The sequence below is a fragment of the Pteropus alecto genome, unplaced genomic scaffold, assembly GCF_000325575.1.
Source record: "Pteropus alecto unplaced genomic scaffold, ASM32557v1 scaffold71, whole genome shotgun sequence".
In the NCBI taxonomy this organism is placed as follows: Eukaryota; Metazoa; Chordata; class Mammalia; order Chiroptera; family Pteropodidae; genus Pteropus; species Pteropus alecto.
In genome coordinates, this window is record NW_006433024.1 from 10,503,027 (window position 1) to 10,523,966 (window position 20,940).

At 43.5% G+C, this 20,940-nt stretch overlaps 2 protein-coding genes across 2 annotated transcripts in view; both read right to left on the reverse strand.

Moving 5' to 3' along the window:
* Window positions 1–3,780: 3,780 nt before the first annotated feature.
* CD59 (CD59 molecule (CD59 blood group)) lies at window positions 3,781–17,123 on the reverse strand. Its single transcript, XM_006908019.2, has 4 exons — window positions 17,088–17,123; window positions 11,943–12,027; window positions 8,858–8,959; window positions 3,781–4,969 (listed from the first exon to the last, which is right to left on the reverse strand). Exons 2-4 carry the CDS (start codon window positions 12,007–12,009, stop codon window positions 4,770–4,772), a joined length of 369 nt encoding a protein of 122 aa, XP_006908081.1. The 5' UTR covers window positions 12,010–12,027; window positions 17,088–17,123; the 3' UTR covers window positions 3,781–4,769.
* Window positions 17,124–19,894: 2,771 nt separating this feature from the next.
* FBXO3 (F-box protein 3) overlaps window positions 19,895–20,940 on the reverse strand; it is a 33,252-nt gene continuing 32,206 nt past the window's right edge. The window contains exon 12 of the mRNA XM_025044114.1: window positions 19,895–20,881. The gene's annotated coding sequence lies outside the window, so the exon portion shown is untranslated. The remainder of the gene's footprint in view (window positions 20,882–20,940) is intronic.

Below are 20,940 nucleotides of genomic sequence, written 5' to 3' on the forward strand. Positions count from 1 at the left end.
GTACAAAGATAAATGTATCCGGGAGACTCTCAGATCAAACAGGGCCTAGTAGACAGTTTTATCATCTTCACCTTGGAGTGTTGCACTTTTCCTGGGGCTGGCGCCTGGAGATATCACCTCCCTGTAACTGAGTTACTGCTCTCCCTGGGGGCTGGCACCTGGAGATACTACGTGCCTGAAACTGGAGAATTTCTACTTTTACGGGAAAAGGAACTTTCATAACTGTTCTGAAAATGTATTGCATTTAAGTAAAAGTCTGTTGCAGCAAGATCTTATTGGAAACCCCAATTTAAAAAAAATCTGAAAACGGCTTTATTCACATCATATACACATGGTTTCCATTCCAATCTTTAGGGTTTTTTAAGACTTCTTCCTATAGCTCAGGGAAAAGGGTGGTTTAGTTAACCCTTCTCACTAGTAGTTGTCTTGGTCAGAGATATTTGGTCGCAAAGAACAGAAATTTTCTCAAACTATTTTAAGCAACACAAAAGGGCCGAGGGAATATGATATGGAGACACCTGGCCGAACCCCTGGGCAGCCACCCGGGCACACAGTCCAAGCCAGTGACATGCACAGGGAACTGCAATTTGTAAGCACTCCGATGGCTTTGGCTGTAGGCAATACTGTTTATAGTTACTGAGAAATATTAAGTGAACTTGTATATGTAATGCTTGGAATAGTGCCCGGCATACGGTAAGCCCTCACGTTGTGATCACTGCATTCCTTATTGAAAAAAGTAGTGCTAGGTCCTATTCTGTCCACACTGGTAGTTCAGGGAATCATAACGCTAAGTTATAGCTCTGGCCACAGCCCCATATCACGGCAACACGTGAGACCCCTTGCATGCCCGGAAAGGCTGCCACATCTTCTCGGCATTAGTATTCTAGGTTGACTGATAGTGATACATCCGTAAAACTTACAACCAGACTGGGTGGAGTTAGTTGAGTGAGCATGAGCACTAGTCGTAGATATAGGATTAATATACTGGGGTTTGGCTAACTTGCATGTAGCAAGGATGGGAAAGGCAGCACCTCTAGGGATGCCAATTACAGAAAAGAAGCTCCCCACTCCACAATCCCAGAATCTCAACTCCCAGTTCAGTGTGCTTTCCCTCTGCAGGGTGCATGCCGTCCCCTCCCCAACCCAGAGTCTCTTGACCTACTCGGCTGCCAGGGAAGAGAATACCCTTACCTACAATGGACCCACATAGACACCACCTAGAAGTTAAGTGGTGTGGTCATTGATCTTATTCCCATATAAAACGTGTGCATAAATAGGAAGCTTTAAATAAAAATTTTATGGTGAATAATCCTTTAATTTTAAAAGGCCTCTGATCAGTTTCTACTCATGTCAAAGCCAGTGGAATGAATGCCACATGGTTCCCTGTAGAGTCTCAGATCCCTTAAGCTTTGCCCAGTGTTCCGTGTAACCTGCATCCTTATGATAGCCCACTTTCTGCCACTTTATAAATGCTTGACCTCAAACCTCACAATTCTTTGAGGTAGGTGTAGGAAGCCAGAGCTCAGAGAGGTCCAAAACGCTTGTCCAGAGACATAGCCAATCAGTGGAAGACATGGGATCAAACTCAGGTTCCCAACTACAAAACCCATGCATGCCCTTAAGCACCGCTACGCCGCCGTGAAACACTGACAAGAAGCAGTGCTCCTTTGGGAACAGACCGTGGCAAACACAGAGTTTTAAATTATCTTGTTTCTCAAAAGGCCTAACTAGGTTTTGTGAAGCCCGGGTAACCTAACTGTCCAGTAAAATATAACTGTACTTAATGTTTTTTCTCAGAAAAGGCAGGAATTGATTTCTTCAAAGCAAAAAAGCACCAGGGTCATGTTCCAGGCTTTTTTCCAAGGTCAGACTGGTGTATGTTTGCTGTGGAATAGGCCGGGTGGCAGAGTGGCTGCCTTGGGAAGTTCAGTGTGAATCCTGGACTTGCCAACACGTTAATTACCTCAGTGACCTTCAGCGTTTCAGCTCACTTCTCCAAATGTCGTTTCCTCTTAAAGTGGGATGATAGTAGTACTGATGAAGACACATGTAAAACGTGGGGTGTAGAACCTCGCACCAGAAGGTACCCCTCATCACTAGTATCCCTAGTGATTGTCAGGTCAGTACCACCTCCCACCAGCTCTGTGCCTTCTCAGCACATTAAGAATCCCTTAGAACTGCTATTAGTTCCGATGTTTGCAAGCTAGCAACAAAAACCACCTGAGCTAGCAGACTTTGAACACAGATGAGGATGAGGGACTCACAGTGTGTGAGATAAATTATCTGGCCCTGCTGAAGCTGCAGACAAATAAAGCATGGTTCTTACTCAAGAGGCTCGAAGTCCAAAACACATAGGCTGGCCTTTATTTTGAGGATCACACTGTATGACGTAAGTTGCAGGGCCGACTGCAAGGACACGGGAATATACCCATACCTCGAAGCTCAGTACTTTTGAGAATAAGACAACGGGTCAGCATCCTTCAGGACATACTATGAGTTCTACTTACCCACCCACTTGGTGTACTGTGCACCCATAGCTCATCCCCGCAAAGAGATCCAATGGGGTTATTACCACCTAATAGTGAATTCAATTTGAACATTTCTGTAAAGCTATGCAAAGGCTACTGACTTTCTACTCATCTGGCCTTTGACGTATTGTTGCCTTTGGGTCCAGACACCCAATCCGTAGTCTATGGTATGAATCATAGCAACTTTCTTCAGAAAGAAACCTTGAAGCTTAAGGCCATTTGTACCTTTGCCGATTTCGACTTCCCGCAGACCTCTCCCCGTTTAGCGGCACCCAGTTTCTGCCTTAATTACCCTTTTTTCAATTTTCTCTGGCCCGAAAGTTGCACATGACCACTTTTAGTAGTCAGATGGCCTCATCCTGGAATCTCAATCTTGAGAGAGTTCCGGAACTGGCCAACATCTGGCTTTTTGCGGTCTGGTCGGATCCCCTTTTTAAACTGTCCCAAATTTCACTTTCTGCTGAAGGCAAAGTTGATTCTTGGTCCTAAGTAAAAAGCCCTACGTGAAATGAGTTGCTTTGCTCAGATGGTAGCTATGGGCACAGTTAGGCTGAAAAAGTCCTGCTAAGGAATTGTGACCATGTAAATCTTCACTTCTTTTAAAACGACTTTTTCTCTTTCTCCTCCACTCAAACAGGCCTTGGACTCACTTGCTTCTTCTCTTTCCTTATCTTTCTGCACATTGCAGGACCATTCTCTTAATCATTAAGCCCTTAGGTCGGCATTACTTTTAGGAACAAAGCCTCAGGTCTGTTGACCAGAGAAAAGTTTTGGTCAAACTAAAGAGAACATCCTGCAGCTTCACACCTATGAAAGTGGAATGATCTTACCAGCATCCCCCTGAAACCAGGTAGGACATGCCATGACTGACATCAGGACCTGATGATCAACTGCCTCCTAACCTAGTGCCGACCAATCAGTAGAGCCCACAACCCCAACTCCCTTAGAAACTAATGAGTGTTTCCATATATAACCTATTCCCTAGAGGCCATCAGAGACCTGGGTCTTTGAGCGCTAGCTCTGTTGTGTCTCCAGGCTTGGTACCATTTCCTTAAGTAAACCTCTACTTCCTTTGCTGCAAACTCCCGTCTCATGTCTCTTTTGGCTATTGACATGTGCAGGCAAATGAACCCCTTTGAGTTCGGTAACAGAAAGAGTCACACCTGGTATTTTGTCTTGGAACACAGAATTAAAGATGATGTAAAGACAAACGTTGAGCCAACAGGGAACACAGAGTACCAAGGTGATGCACTAGGTTTGGATGAGAAAGTCTTTATTTGTCTACAGCATCAACAGAAGAAAACTGGTACTGCTCAAGTTCTTTCCTGTCACGGGGCATGCTGCATATGCCATTATCCTCTTTGGCTAACGACCACACTCTAGCATTTGATTGGATTTTATTTTCAGAAAGGCATCATTCATTTCAGTTTGTCTGACAGATTACATAATCAAGGGCTTTTTTTTTTTTTTTTAAATGTTAATTAAGAAATCCCACTTTCATCTGCAGAAGTCAGGCTATTCTGTTAAATACTGCCAAGTATAAGAATACAAATGTCATTAAGTCTACAGGATCTTGAGACTTATTCACTAGCACCTACAAGAAAAAGGCAAAACTTTATCCTTCTGAAAAGGTGTATCACTTTTCAGGAAACCGGCTGAGGTTCTGAAAGCCCCAACATCTGCGATTATGCAAACAGATCTTATAAAGATATTTTACACAATCTGTTCTAAGTCCGCTAGGACTCGAGAGGATTGATGTCAGCACATAAAACACTTCCCTGCATACCTGTTTCTGTTTATGATGACATCTGGAGGTCCCAAACTGCATTAAAGCATTCCCTGTGAGAGACTGTTGAAAAGAACCCCCCTTGTCCCAGTCTTCCAAAAGTATCGATTATACTATTTAACTACATGCAAGAAGCAAGATAGGAAATAACAGGATTTCAGAGAAGTTAGTCAAGCTGTCACTGCAAAGAGCAGAGGAAGAAGCATGTAACCTAGCTCCAATCACATGTCATTTCCTTCATTCTTAAACTTCTTTTCTCAAACGGGCCTGCTCTGCAAACAGGACTGGTCTTCGGAGTTTCTTGAGTATCTCTCTTATCCATGTTGCTCAAGCTAGTTTTAATCTTTCCCATCAGGATCCAGTTGGAACATACAAAGCTTTTGGAACACAGCAGTAAAGGACGGACGTAAGGGATACACAGAAATAGGGAGTTGAGAAGCTCTCCGGGTACTGATTTAGAGAAAGAACTTCCAGAATGCTGCAAGCAGCTGAGTCAGCAGCAGAAACGTTTCCCCTGATGCACGCGCCCCATCATTTCTGTTACACAGGTTCTTCTGGCAGCAGTCGTACTCTAGTTTGTTCTCCCCTAAGGCCTTTGAAATGTATTCGAAATTGCAATTGTCAAACTTCCAGCACTGGTAATACGTTCGCTCTTCTGTGGGAGAAAGACACACACGAGGGTAAGCAAGCAAGTCGGTAAAAAGTTCTGTACCTGTCTTTGAACCCTCCATCCCACTTCTTAGAACTTATTTTGTGGAAGTAGAGATGCCTGGGCAAGAACGTGCACCCCAGTTGGGTTGTAAAGGGGAACAACCAGTTAGAACATGCCTTTATGGTCCCAATTTTTGCACATATAGGAAAATAAAGGCCAAAAAGTATATATGCCAAGTATCTTACAGTTTTTTTAAATTTAGAAAAATTATGTTAAGTGGAAAAAAATCTGTGTTAGTTGAGATAGAACAATTATGGTAGATTTCTCTTTTCAAACATAACTGTCTAAAAACCAGAGGAGAGAAGGAACAATTAGGGGGACTGTTTTTATAAACTATATAAATGTCTAACCAATGAACTGTATACTTGAAACTAAAAACAAAAACAAAAAAAACCCCAAAACTATCTATGTGCTAAGACTGTGCTCAATGCTCAGGATATACAAATATAGAAGGTATGGTCCTTGCCCTGGAATTAGTTTTTTTATCTTCTGTGCTGGAAAGAAAAAAATACGGATGCCCATTTCCTTAAGGCTTGTAACTAATTTATTCAATTTCGTTCATAGTTTGGAACAAAACTTATAAGCTTCTAACTATAGATATAACTGTCCCATCCGCCCTTCAGAGGGAATGAGTTTATGGGCTGGATTTTAATGAAGTTTAGTCAAGTGGCACAGGCCATATTGAGTGTTCCAATGGCTCTACATACTTGGGTCGTAAGCATTAAAGTGGCTGCTTCTCTAACACTGTACTAGAGGATGCTGTTGAGCAGGACAAGTTACTGCTTTGTGTAACGGTCAGCAGGCATTGGATCTGGGAGAACAATAAAGCTACCAGAATTTTCATCAGGGAAGCCTAACAACCTGCAGAGAGCAGACAGTAATGTATTAATAACTGCTACCAATTCATCACTTACTATGTGTCTTGCAGTGAGCCAAGAACTTTACTTGAATTATTTTATTTGCATAATCCCTTATGATGGTGAACTTCTCACCAGAACCACTCACATAAAAGTGGATTGTATCAGTCACTGGAATATTAGAGGTTCTCTCTCTGCTTGGCACATCCTCCCCATCTTGGAAGATTTGCCTTGAGTCTACCCTCACCAGGCAAGTCCACAGTTGTCCTAGACACCCCTAAGTGCGTCCCTTATTCAGAAGGCCATTACAGCAATGATCACTTGGCACTGTCATCAGAGGCTCCTGCCAGACTCTACATGATTTATACTGCCAGGACCTGGCCAGGATGCCAGTAAATAGTGGCTGAATTAATACCCAATGCCTGTCTCTCTTCTAGACTTAATCTGCACAGCACTATCATACCCATTTTCTCCTCTAAGTGCTCCACTGACCCCAAGAGATAAGTATTCCCATGTTACAGCTGGGGGGGAAATGTGGCTCGAATAGCAAAAGGACTTCTCTAACGTCGTGCCTGGCCTTCGGCCCAGTGTGCCCTGCCTCTCCCAGGCTGCTGTTTCCAGAGCTGGAGGGGGATTTAGATGCTCTGTCAGTATCTGCCTTACTGTGAGGTCAGAATATCTGTATTTCAAAAACTGCTTTTATCACATGTCTAGCTTAAGTTTTGGGAGTTTATTTATCTATTCATCTACTGAAGGACATCTTGGTTGCTTCCAAGTTTTGGGATTTATAATAAACCTGTCATAAACATTCATGTGCAGATTGTCGTATGCATATAAGTTTTCATCTCATTTGGGTAAGTAACAATGAATGCAATTGCTGACTTGTACAGTTAGAGGGTTTAGTTTTTTGAGAAACCACCCAAGTGACTAGACTATACCATTTACCATTCTCGCCAGCAATGAATGAGGGCTCCTATTGTTCTACATTCTTGGCAGCATTTAGTGGTGTCAGCGTTTTGGACTTTGACCATTCTAGTAAGTGTGCAAAATTGTTTACATTAAGCATTTAAAAAAACTTAACCATTCATTCATTGTACGATGAGTAAGTTCTGGGAACCTACTGTACAGTGTGGTGACTAGTTAGTAATACTGTACTGTATACTTGAAATTTGTTAAGAGAATAGATCTTAAGTGTTCTAATTACACAAAAAGGTAACTATGTGAGATGACAGATGTGTTAGATAGTGGTAATCTTTTCATAATATATATCAAATCATCACATTGTTCACCTTAAATATATACAATTTTTGTCAATTATACTTCAATAAAGATGGAAAAAATTAAAAGTCTAGTAATTCAGATAAGAAACAATGGGCTTTGAGACCTGGAAAAAAGATATTGGCTCTATCTAAATTCCCTCTCCTTCCCACCTCTACCCATCCAACTCTTACATTTCATAAGTAAAAAACGGAAGCCGAAATAAGTTAACTGATGGCAGGACAGAGATCAGAGCTTAGAGTTCTTAATTGCTAATTCTACACGTAATATTGCCTTTATTCTCTTATTTGCAAATTACACTTTTTGTAGTGAGGGTCCAAATGACACAGGCCATCCAGGTTAAGAACCAGGTCTCTGCGCATATATAACTGGTGCGCAAGTATTTGTGGCGTGAGTGACTATGTTCCCTCTAGAGGCCTCACGATGCTTTCTGTATTTACAATGAATTAATAGGGTGCTCCAGAGGCAGAGGGACTGTCCACTTATGCAGTCAAGTTCCTTGCATAGAGGGCTTGAAATCTGAGCTGCATTCCAAGAATTTATATCAAAATCATCAGACACGTCTGTTTTTTAAGACAAGGTAATTCTAATCTGTCCTTAGTTATTGAGGGATTCCTCTTTTCCTAGGAAATTAATCTTTTCCTTTCTGTCAGGTTTTTCTGAATCTGTGGGTCTCCCAAGCCTTTCATGAATTTACCTGACCTGTTCAGCATTCCCTGATGTTCCCACCATGAAAAGTTTATAGTAGAGGATGTAAGAGTGAAATAACCTTGAAGGGGGATTTTATTTTTATCTCTTAGAGATGTAAGTCTGCGGGGCGGGGAGGGGTGGGAGGAGGCATTACCTTATACGTTATCTAACCATGAAGACCCTAAAATAACCATTCCTCACCAGTATCATTTCCACATATCGATGCAATCCAGAACCAAATCCAACAAGAACAGAGGGCATCCCTTTGCTGGTTTCTTTCCTCTGTCCATTTCCTAAATCCTATTTGAACAGGGTTTATGGAGACTGAACTTCTAGAGTCTAACCAATATGGGAAATGCAGTTTGACAGGACTTGTCAATGCAATATTAGCAGTCCCCCATCCCATGCCCATGAGTGCCCTGCTCTGAGGCCACCAAATCTTGGTTCCTGCTTTCGCCACTCTCAGGAATACTCTTCCCCTCCTTGTCCTTTGAGCTCTGCTTACAGGACTGTTATGTGCTAAATACCCCATGGAATGAGAGGTATAAATAAAGATATTTGCGACAGCTAAATAGGCCTCTATCATAATTCTGTCTCCTTTCTTCCTTTTTGCATCCCTGGCCCTAGCTCAGGCTCTGACACACTTTGGCTCTTAAAAGTTGGGGAGGCAGCCAGTGTTGCTGTTAAGAGAATAAGCACTGGAATTAGATGAATGACAGTATTCAGATCCTGGGTTGATTACTTGACCTTTGTCTGTTGCTTAATATGAGCCTCAGTTTCCTCATTTATCAAACAAGAATAAAATAATACCCTGAGTGGTAGCTGAGAAGCATGAAATTAAAACGTATGTATGGGAAGTGCTTAGTGCTACGTGTCACTGGTGCTACTACATGGTAGCTATCACTTGTTGAATACAAGTCTAACAAGAATTAGAGTGGCACAATTTTTTTTCCAGGCTCTCATCATCCCGTTACAATTGGGAGAGAGGGAAGAGGGAGGCTCTTACCGGCTTTGACGTAGAGACACGCATCCAAATTTCGTGAACAATTGATGGCTGCAGTGCAGTTTTTGAGTGGGTTAAGACAGCTATAACACTCCAGGCCATGACCTAGAATCAGGAAGAAAACTCATAAGAATCTGGTAGAAGAGCACTGCCTTGCCCTCCTGGCAGCAGAAGAAAGCCCACCATCTCCATCACGATGGGGCAGAGGTCAGCAACTCAGCTTGCTTCCATCCCCACACAAATCTGTAGCAGATTTACTTTTTCAAGCTCAAAATACAATTCCAGCAGCATTTTGGGGGCCCTGATGCAAGTACAAAAGGAATTTCCATACTTAAAAGTCCATGTTAGCTGTACCGTCGAGAAGCTTCCTATTCCCTTCAACAGGAAGTGATTAATCTACAATGTAATGATATATTAAAAAAGAATTCCATCTTCTCATTAGATTTGTATTATAATCGTACTCAGTTATTACATTTTGAATTCTGTCAAAAGTTTGTAGAAATTTGTTTTCTCTTGTTATTTATGTAAAAGTCTACGTAAAATGCTTGATTTTGTCTCTTGGCCTGCAAAGCCTCAAATATTTACTCTTCGGCCCTCTATAGAACTAGTCCGATAACGCTGGTGTAGGGTGTCATCACTGAAGCTGATTCCTGAGGAGGGACTTGCCCACAGCCAGAAGCATAGACGATGATCAAGGGAAAGACAGCAGCTGTACGCCTTAAACTCAGGGCAGTGGGACAGCCAGGCATAAGCAGTGACACTGAGAACAGGAGTCAGCGTACATCAGACGCAAATTGCCTCCGGTTTGAAAAATGACTCTTGCTCCCATGTACATTCTTAAGGATCGATCATCTTTGCTAGCGAGACGAGGTCTTGCTGGATTATTTTCCCTTCTCCATATCAATGGTGATAAGAAAAAGATCGGCCATATTCCACATTTGTGCTGGGGAGAGGCTGAGAAGTAAGAGGTGCAAGAAAATTTGCCTAATTCATGCAGATATAATACCCTTTTCTATAATAAGACATGACTTTCTTCCTGCTATATGCTGTCTGCCATGTAATGAGTATTTGCCACGCCTGGGGCAGGCCTCCATGATCCCGTTCTTTCTCTCCTCCCCAGTATCGGTGTTTGTCATGCCTGTGTGCGGAGGGAGCCGCAATAAGGGACAAAGATGCAATTTTTCTAGTCTCCTTCCGGCTCCAGATTTGTGTATACTCATGAGAGGAAAGAATTGTTTTAGCCTGGCTATTCGAAAAGGTTGCCCACAGGAGTGAATTTTCTCCTGGCTAGAGCTAGAGTTCATTTGGCTTCTTGACAAACCCTTAGACAGAAGAACCAAAGCTCGCATTTGGAACTACAGTGGGGCAGGGACATTCAGAGATAATACATTCATTCAGTGTTTAAATATCTGTGCGAAGCTCTCCATCTTCACAGACTTATTATAAGAGGTAGGCTCAATGATCTCCACTGCCATTTTTCAAGAGAAAACTAAGACTAAGACATTAACTAACTTGTCCAAGGTCACACAGCAACTAAGTGAGAGACCAGGGACTCAAACCCAGGCCATCAGTTCTGAAACCCAAGCTTGGTTTAACCACGACGTTCTTCTAATCATCCTGAGTAGGAATTAGAAGGAAACAGCACAAATTGTGGGTGGGACCCACGCCGGGGACAAGCAATAAATCAGCAGACAACTATTCAATATTCTATCTGCTAAGCCAGGGTATGGAGTATCTGCCTCAAATGCCGACTCTCTGAGGAATGGCTTAAGTGCACCCTGAGATCTGTCACAGAACAGCTGATGGCCCCAAACCCAAGCCTGCTCCGTAAACAGACTGTTGGAAAGTGGGCATGACCAGGCTATTCTTACTCCAGAAAAAACTAGGTAGCAGAATTCAGATGGTAATGTAGTGTCTTAACATAGCTTAACCTCACTGTAACCTATCCTGGCTCGAATTAGAGGATGTAGGGGAGAAGTAGAATCGTGACTACTTTTTTTTTTCTCTCAGAAAGGGAGAGCATATTCCAATGTGTCCTTGAGCTAGTTTCTTCTTTGCTTCAGTTTCAAGTATAAAATGGGTATAACAACACTGACTAACCCCTCACGGAATGACCAGGAGGATTACATGAGACAGGGTTTGATGCGGCCCCTAGTATGTAACAGGCATTCAATATGTGGTAGCTACTGAAGTTACTGATACACGACATGTGTCAACATAGCAGATTTCTTGGTTTTTTTTTGCTCATTGCCTTGCTACTTCTTTTTCTGCTCCCCCTCCCCCCCAAAAACGAGTAGTACCTACATGACACAATAGAAAATGACATTTGTTCCTTATGATGAAGTAAATCAAGTCACACAGGTGTTTTTAGTGTTACAGAGGTTAGGACTGAGGAATACACAGGTACTTCCAGCAGCCAGGGAGGGGTGGCATGGAGGAGGAGGAGGAGGTAAGAGTGGACGTTCTGGTGCCAGGCTGTCTGGGTTCAAATTCTAGCTGTACCACTTCTGTGGGATATTTTATAAGTTATTTCATCTCTTTGGGCCTCAGTCTTGTCATTTGTAAAATGGCGATAAAAACAGCACCTACTCCACAGGGCAGACATGAGAATTAAATATAAGTAAATACCTGTGAAATGCTCAGAATAGCAACCGGCAGGTAAATGCTGTAAGCATTAGCTGCTACTGCTGTTACTGTATCTTCACCCTCATCACAACACAGGAGAAGCCCCAGGGCAAAGGGTTTGAGTTCGGCGCTGTAAAGATGGTGTCCACTGGTAACCCAGCAGCTTGTGGTGAGGGGGTGAAACTTAAGCTGCTGGGTGCACCCCCCTCCAACCCTCCCCGCAAAAGCAGCTCTGTAACCCAGGACAGGCCGTATGTAACTCAGGAAGGTGTTCCCCTGAGGGTGAGGCCCTAACGTAGGAAGGAGTTGTCACACAACCCTGGACCTGTAATACTGGAAGGCAAAAGAACTAAGGCCAGGCTGAGGACAGTGGCATCAGCTCTGTCTCCTTGAGGCCTAAGAAATAGGAAGCGCATGGCCAAGGAGGCCTCTATGGTCCAATCCACATCCTTCAGACACTCACTTGAATGGTAGAGGGCAAACAGGATGAGCAGGAGCCCGAGCAAGACAAATCCTCCTTTGCTTCCCATTGTGACTGTCTATAGAATCTGAAAGGATAACACACAAAGAATTGTCACAAACCAATAAATGACTGCTGGTTATCCCAGAAACCAAGAGTTAGAAGGCCTAGAGAGCTTCTGGAGACCTGGGGAAGGAGCTAGCAGACCAAAAAAGCAGGGGAAGCCTACCAGGCTGGGGTGCCATAAACGGAGGCATGCTCTCGGTGGGGCAGCGCTTGGTCCCCTCTCCTGCCCCAAGACCTCAGCTTACTGAAGAAATGCTGTGCATACTGGTGAGAGGGGCAGCTTTAGGGAGACAAAGCACACCAGGCCTGGCGTCGGGAATGCCTGGGCCTGCCCCGGCTTTCACCGACAGCAGCCATGGGGCCTTTAATAAACTCCATGCGCCAGACCTCAGTGTTCACCAGCATGCAGTGGATACAGCACTTCCTTCCTCACAAGGGTTGTTTAATCAAGTACGAGTAAAGTACTTAACACTGCTGGCTGAGCTGGCACCCAGTGAAGGCCACTTCTCCAGGCCACACCACTAAGTGCATCAGACTAAAAGAGCGACTCTGGAGGGCACCAACATGCATTTAGCAGCAGAACAGGAGGCAAAGGCTCAGCATGCCTGGAAGATCTGGCTCTCTACCTGAGCAAGAATGATGGGAAACAGTGAAAGGCTCCAGGCTTCTGGGTTTTATCTCAGTCAAGTCTGTCTTATTCCCAGCGCCTTCAGGCTAATAGCTTCCTCTTAGTCTTGCACATAACATGCTAATCATTAGAGGAAATGTGCTTTGGCTTGAGTTTTACAAAAACAGCTGCTCCCATTTCCCCCTTCCACTGAAGTACATGAAGCCGGAACTCCGTCCTTTGTTAAGATAGATTTGAGGAACCACTAGGTCTTCCATCTTCTTGGCTGATACATTCTAGATCGATAAGCCTTTCCTTACTCCACATCTGACATTTTGGATTTTGGCATTTCGAAGTGTCGGGCACATGGACCAGTAACAGGGACACATCCTTGTTCACTCTGGGAAGTATAGAGGGGTTCTGGGTAACTTTGATGACTAGTCCCCATTACAGTCAAGCCTAAAAGCGTAGCAGTGAGCGTCAAAACCTCTTTTCGTATGCAAGAAAGCCAAGGCAGAGAGGTTTTTGATTGTCCAAACCATGAATAGCAGATATAAGAAATTTCCAACCCCACTCCTGCTTCCCTGAGCCCATCTTGACAGCTCCTCTAACCCAGGGGGATCCACTTTCTATCCTCCTGAGTCCCATAGGCCAGGACTTATGCCTGGCAGGCAGCCGGGGCGTTGGGTAAGGCCCCATCCACCTCTAGGCTAGGAATGACATCTCTCACATCTTTGCAGGTCATCTGCTGCTCAGGAATTGCCTGATGAAGGTCAGGAAAAGGTTGAAAAGCAGAAAGGGCAAGAGTTTGATAAAATAATTAGGGGCCTCTTTTAAGGGCCCATGTAACTATACACTGGGCTGTCTGTCACTGAATGCCAACCATTTAGCAAGCTCTCCTCTCTATACTCACTTCTGTTTTGTTAGCAAATACTAGGGCCAGTTGCTAGGTGCTCTTGACATGTTAACTGTGTGTTTAAGCCTCACACAATGCTGTAATATCCACCTCCACTTATAAGAAAACTGAGAGTCGAGGAGGGTAACTAATTTACACAACTATGGAAGATAGAATAAATAATGCCTCTCTTCCCCAAAGATGTCCCCGTTCTAATTCCAGATACCTGTGAATACAGGTAACCTTATATGGCAAGTGACTTTCTAGATGAGATTAAGGCTAGAGATTATTCTGCATTATCCAGTGGGCCCAATGTAATCACCTAGGTGACTACTTTTAAGAGAGAGGGGGAGGTGGCAGTCCGTCAGACAGCTGTGCAAACAGAAAAGGCAAGAGATTCAGAGCAAGATGAACTCTGCCCATTATGGATTTTGAAGAGAGAGGAAGGGGGCCACAGCCAAAGCAAACGTGTGGCCTCTACAAGCTAAGAACTGTCCTGAACAGACGCTCAGTCTGGAAATGAGACTTCAGTCCTCCAATCGCAAGGACTGTATTGTGCCAATAATCCAGATGAGGAAGGAAATGGATTTTCCCACAGTTCCAGAAAGGAGCTGAGCCCTGTCAACAACTTGACTTGAACCTGGTGAGGGCTTGTCAGAGTTCTGACTTACAGAACTATAAGATTAATAAATTTATGTTGTGTTAAGCTGCTAGATTTTGGTGATTTGTTTCAGCATCAATAGAAAACTAATACACTAGCCTCAGAACCGGTATATGGTAGAGCAACATGTAAACCCAGGTCTGAGCATTTAACTGTTGTGAAAGTCTCTGGTGGGGAAGACTTATGAATTCAGCTTCTGAAATAAATTCATTAAGCTTAGGCCTCCAGAGAAGAGATTTTCCATCAGGAGATTCACTGATGCCCATGAGTATAATTACTGCTCCTGGGAGCCTGGGACCTTACAGGCTGTCGAACATTAAGGCTAGAAGTGTCCTCAAAGGTAAAACCCAAAGTTCTTATTTTATAGGAAATTAATGGAGGCCCTAGGGGATGAAGTTACCTGTCCTGCCGCAACAGAATAGTTGCAGAGCCACCCTGGGTGGATCAGGCTGCTGTACTCACCAGGGACATCACCAGGTAGCTAGTAGTGTCAAGAGCCTACAACTTTGCCTTATCACCTCATAATACAGTGCCTGGGGCAGCCAAGCAGGCCTAGACAGAGATCAGTTACTCAGTCCAGAGAAGTTAATTACAACATCAGTAGAGAGACAAACAGCAGAGTCACGTCATAAAGAACAGCCCCTCTCACTTTGAGGTCCCACTGCTGGAGATAGCCACCTCAGAACTCTCTAAACCACACAAACTTGCCAAGTTCTTAGTTTTCCTGAGGGCCTCTTATCAGAGAGACCCAAGTGGCAACCCCACCCTTGGAAAAGTAAACCCACAGAGCCCATATTTCCCAAAGATATGAGGCATAGGTAGAAGCAAGTCTTCCCCTTGGAAATTCCACTGCACCCCTGGGTGTATTTTTTTTTTTTTTTTTGTGGCTGAGATTCAAGAGCTGCCCCAGAATTTTTAATGTGCTCCTTTTTAAGAGCTTATATTTGCAGCTGTCAAAGATGAATTCCATTAGATACCCACTCTCCTCACTCTAAAATCCATTTTATTTGGGTTTTTATCTTCCAAGCCACTCAGCCTACTGGGATGTTTTCTCATGGGAAGGTTCATTCCAGCAAACAGCGTCCTGCTTTTACTTTGAAAATACAGAAGACACAAATCTCAGGCATGTCTGGTCCACAGTGAGGCAACTCCCGATTATCTGCTTTGGAGCTAGAAATTTCTCAGCATTCTGGGAAATGTTGCCACCTCCCTCAAAATTAACATTCTGAGCCCTGTGTGCCTGCTCTGGGGAACTGGGAGGAAACTGTCCCCAGTCGGGAACATGAACAAGGTGGGAATACCTGAAATAATAACAGCCAACATTTGCTCTCCACATACCAGGCGCCAAACTGAGTCATTTCCATGAATTATATCAGCGATGTAAGGTCTATGATTTTACTGATAATAGTTACATTAAACTGCTAATTCAGGATTACTCTGCCAGTACACAGCAGAGCCAAAATCCAAAACCCGCTCTGATGCCAAAGTGCGGGCCCTTAGCCATTAACTGTGACACACGAACTCGATGATCAGGAAATGCGAATTCACCACTTCAGGTATGCCGAGCTTCAAACTGTGTTGATTCTAAGTGGATTCCAGAGCCACCTCACCAACAGATAGATTAAGCTACATAGGGTAGGGCACCACAGTGGGAAGAGGTGTTTCCGTGATCTGGGATTCTTGGAATTGAATACAAGTCATATCTGGGTTCTCCCTCCTGTGTGTGAGGGCTCTCCTCTTTCAAAAAGGGTCTATCTTCACAAGCTGACAATATAGTGTGGGCCATGTCTCTAAGCCTGTAAAATTTATGGGCTGATTTGTTTAGAATGAAGTAGAATTACTGCAGTTGAGAGAGGTGGATAGCCAATTCTCAGCTGAGGCCCCCTAATCTCTTTAGGAAGTCACCGCTAAATAAGATGATTTTAAAGAGAATCAGTTGGTCACAGCAGGAGGTACATTCAAGATGGACATGGGGTATTTATAGGAAGGAAAATAAGCAATGATCAAAAGAAAAACCCGAGGAAGCTGCCTGAGCGAGAGACTTCACAAGGTGGCAACCAGATCAAACTACTATTTCACAAAGAACCTGGAAGACAGACTCTAGTTTCAGAAGTAACAAATACTGTCATGGTGAGTCAGATCCCAGCTCTTCTCACTGTGGGTTGCAGTCTATAGTCATTTTCCTGGCACTGTTCAGATGTGTCAGAGCAGAAATGGAACATGTGAGCTGCCACATTTCCAGACTTTCCCTTAAACAGCCATTCAAATCATAAAAGTCGGCTGTCTAATCCTAAGAACGGCGCGGCCCAAGCCGGCCCATGTAAACAAAACCTCACACCAAACTTGGACGTAAAACGTCTGTTTCAGCCCTTCCCTGTTCATTAAAATCTGACATTTAGTCCTCTAGGTAAGAGAAGCATGCCTGTGACCACTTAGGGATGGCATGAACCGCCTTTTAAGGCGCGATTTCTTTTCTCTAAATCGCAAGAGCTTCCTTTCAGAGAAAGGTGAAGGCGGGTGGTCTGGGTTCGAGGAAAATATTCCCGAGGGAATGGAGAGCAAGGCCCGCGGAATTTGGCGTGTTTCGGAGAGAGTGCCCTCTCCCTCCTTTTCCTTTGTTGTGAACAAAAAGAGCCAGTGCTCTGACGGGCTCTCAGGGGAGCTTGAAGCCTGCGACCAGAGGCCTCTGGTGCGGGGACTCCCGCCAGGCCGCGGGCCCAAGGGCAGGGCGACGGGATGCCGTCCCGGGGTACAGGAAAAAGCTGGAGCCGTCCTCCGGATCGGAGGCTGGCGCAGGGTGGGGCGCAGCCTGCCCGGACTCCCCGAGCCCACTGCCCGAGGGCGCGCGCGCCAGCAAAGATCCACAGCCGCCGCGGGCCCGATGCGCGACTCCACCCAACCCCTCCGCCCTAGTCTTACCTGACAGCGCCCAAGGCCCGGCTTCCAGCAATTCATAAAAATCAGCCCTCCCTTTATAGACTGGGCGCCGGCGGGCTCCGCCTCCTCCCGCTGGCCCCACCATGCCTGGGCTCCCGCCTCCTCCTGAGCGCCGCAGTCCGCGAGCCCAAGGTCGTGGGTATGAGTGAAGGCTCCGGATCCCTGGTGGTCACCGCGCGGGTCCAGAGCACCCTAGGAGCTGGGTAGACACTGCGCACAAGGGACTCGGGCTCCCGGGCTAGGTTCAGAAAAAGACTCGTGGCCAGGGCTAAATTAAGACCTTTAAAACCCAGGAAATGGAGTTTATGGTGTTTTCCTCCGATTTGTAACCGAAAACAAAACAAATATAAAACTCCAAGTTTATGATTTTCCCCTTTAAAAAAAGCTACATTAAAATGATTTTCAAAACGATTTTCTGCCCACGCCGCGCCTCCACTGGTCTCAGCTGTTGATTTTATCCAGCCCTGCTCAGCCAGCCTGAGCTCCTCTCTGCTCTCATCTCTGAAGCCCACAAATAAACTTCAGCCACACCCATGCCTTGTGACTTGTTTGGAACAAACCTGTTTAAAAGCTTACATTGGCCAGTCTGGGACAAGAACCACCACATAGAACGTTATTTTTACGTGATGATGTAATCTGAAGTTTCTATTTATTGCTTGGAAAGTGTCCTACCCGCTGCAGAACTGGCCTTGAGTGCCATAGAAGGGAGAGTGGAGAATAGGCGAAAAGTACATCTTTCTCTAGAAGATTGACCTCTGCTGGTGACCATGAGACACTCTTGGAGGATCCGGGTAGGAACGTATAGTATCTCAGGAACGTATAGTATCTCAAGACTGCTTAGCTAAATCCGAAGGGGAATAAGACGTGAGCTAAAATTCAAGCAGGGCAAATCGTAAGATAGCTGATCATGACGAGCCTTCTACCAAGATTCTCTGATGGCTTAGGGATGTCAGGAAATGAGTTTCATTTGGTGTGTCTGCTTAAATCAGCTAATCTATGTATTTCCAATGACATTTTTACGAAGCTCTTTCAGATGCATTATCTTATATGCAACCTATTAGCCGTTCCTTCCTTGGAACTCTCTTGGATTCTGAGATGCCACTCTCTCCTCGTTTTGCTTCCAGTCCCTTGACCTTTCAGTCTAAGATTCTTTTCCACTACTCGCCCATAATCTGATGTTGCCAGGGTTGGACCGAGAACCATTGCTATATATGCTCTCTGGGAGACTACAGTGCACCCGCTTATTTTACCTTGGAGATATATGTTTGCAGAAGATTTGCAAATATTCCCCAGTCCTGATTACTCCCACATCCAGCTGCTTGCTGGACATCTCCACCTACATGTCCCACATCTTGAACTCAAAATGTGTCCCAATCTGAACTCACCTCTGTTACACTGCTTTCCCTGCAATTTTTTCATTTATCAAGCCAGAAACCTGGGAATCAACTTTGATTTCCACTTCCTCGCATCTAATCAACAACTCTTACCTACTTCTTCATCAGTTGTATGTTCCATCCTCTCTACTCTTGCTTCTGCCCCAATTCAGGCCTGTAGCATGTCTTATTCGGGCCATTACGATTCCTTCATACCAGGTCTCCATGCTGCATATGTTAATTCCTGCATTCCTCACCCCTTCTCTACCTATCCTCCTGCTGGAGACCTGGCTGTTTTACCTCTACAGCCTTATGTTTGACATTTTGCTTTCCATTTAATGTTTCCCTTCTTTCTTCAGCCTTCCTGGAACACAGTATGACTGCAGCTGCTATCTTACAACCTTGAAGACTAAAGTCTTGTGCTAAGGATGACAGAACAGAAAGATGGAAGGAATCTGGAATGTTGTTGACATCACTGGGTAAACACATCAGCCCTGAATTAATTACCTCTGACTTTTCACAAGAGGAAGAAGCCCCTAAGTTGCCCAACCTTCTATTTATGTCTTGTCTTGATACATCAAACTTTAGTCAAATGAATAGATGGTATTCTCAAGGGACCTCGGAGGCAGAAATATTTAACCACTGACCTCGAGTTTTTTCACCAGAAGCACAGTCTGACCAACTGTTAGATCCTTTTTACGTATGAATACATTTTTGCCAATGAAATAAAAAATCTGAACTTGTTATCAACTAATCAATCATACCTTAGTATGAACTAGAGGCCATTCATTCAACACACTAAGAGAATGTGAATTTTGATAAGGAAGCCTGAAGCACTCTGAGAAACAAGGATTGGTTGAGGTTACAGGGGAAATTTGGGGCATCATCAGTACTCTGGGAACAGAGAGAGGAGAGGTCATCCAGAAAAGATGCAAAGAATGGCAAGGGATCCTTGGGCCAGCTTTAACTTCCAGCGTTAACTAGTTTTAAATTACTGCTTTATCAGGAAAGTTTTTTTTAAAAAGTCAGTTGGTTGATTAAAAAGGAGACAGGCATAATAGAAGCATTTGGTAGCCTGACAATACTATATTAAAAAAAATAAGAAATTACTTACTCCATTTCAGAACATTTTGATATGTGCCAATATGAAAGAGTAAGTTTGACTTCCTGGTCCCTAATGGCAGTTGCTTTACTGTGTACCCACCTCCCTATTCCTAGTTTTCCGTACAGAAGAACTGTTCTTGGGAGAAATGGAAGGTGGAGCACATGTCAGGGTATAGTAAAAGCCATAGTGACTTTTTTTTTTTCATAAAGTGACTTTGAATGGGCCTCTGGCAACAGGCCAACAAGTATCCATCTAAAGAGGAAAGGCTTATACTAAATGTTAATTTATGGAAAACAGGCAATTACACAAAATGCAGCATCAGAACCAAAAATTGTTTTTAAAATGTGAGTTTTTGACACTTGGAGGATTTCATTCCAAATTCTCAATTATATAATTACCAAAAAAATCCGTATTTCAGGAAAACATACTTAATATTAACATAAAATTCATATCACTTATCACAAAGTTAGACAGTCAAGTGTATAAAGGAGAAACAAAACAAGCAGTATTTACAAATTTAGACTACACGAGACAATGTGAAGAATTCTTTGTTAATAAACAACACAATACATACTTTTACACACTACATTTCAAAAATGATGCATCTGTGAACAATACAATAAAAGTCATAGTGATGAAGACTTTAAGTTAAATTCAAGGTTGTGGTGTTGAAGACTTGAAAGTAAATTCAAGGTTGGTAGAGTTGAAGACTAAATTCAAAGTCAAGGTCATACTGATTGAGGCTTTAAATTGAAGGTTGTAGCGATGAAAACTTTAAGTTTAAGGACAGATTGTCTAAGAAAGGACAAAACAACTAGCATTCAAGCTATTTAGTCAATTAGTTTCCTGTGAGTACAAAATATATAGGAATCACTAAATGGAATAGCCTAATTACAAATTCTGTTCATTTCTAAGTAACTCACAACTCCAAGAAGTCTTTCTACAGAATTATTCAGTCACATAGTTTCTCACTATCCTTGGGTAGGTATTTCTGCTAAATTTTAAATCCATATTCAAAACAATTCCCTCCCAGTTCCATATTTTTATAAGTATAAAATATTTTTAAACAAAAAAATGTGTTCCTTAGCTAGAGAACTATTCCCCCACTGACTTCTAGAAGAGGAAAAAAAAAAAAAAAAGATTTCCATTTCCTCCTCAACCTCAAAACCACAAAGTAAACCCAAACAATCCAATTCCTAATGTAGAGTCGCACAGAACCCAGGGCCTGGAACAATATTTCATGCTAGTTTTCTTGCTATATGCTGAGAACAATTTAGTTATTTACATCATTAAGAAATCTATTTGACAGGCTGGATTCATTCCAGTGCTTCCATCAGCAGAGGCTTGCTAAAAATGT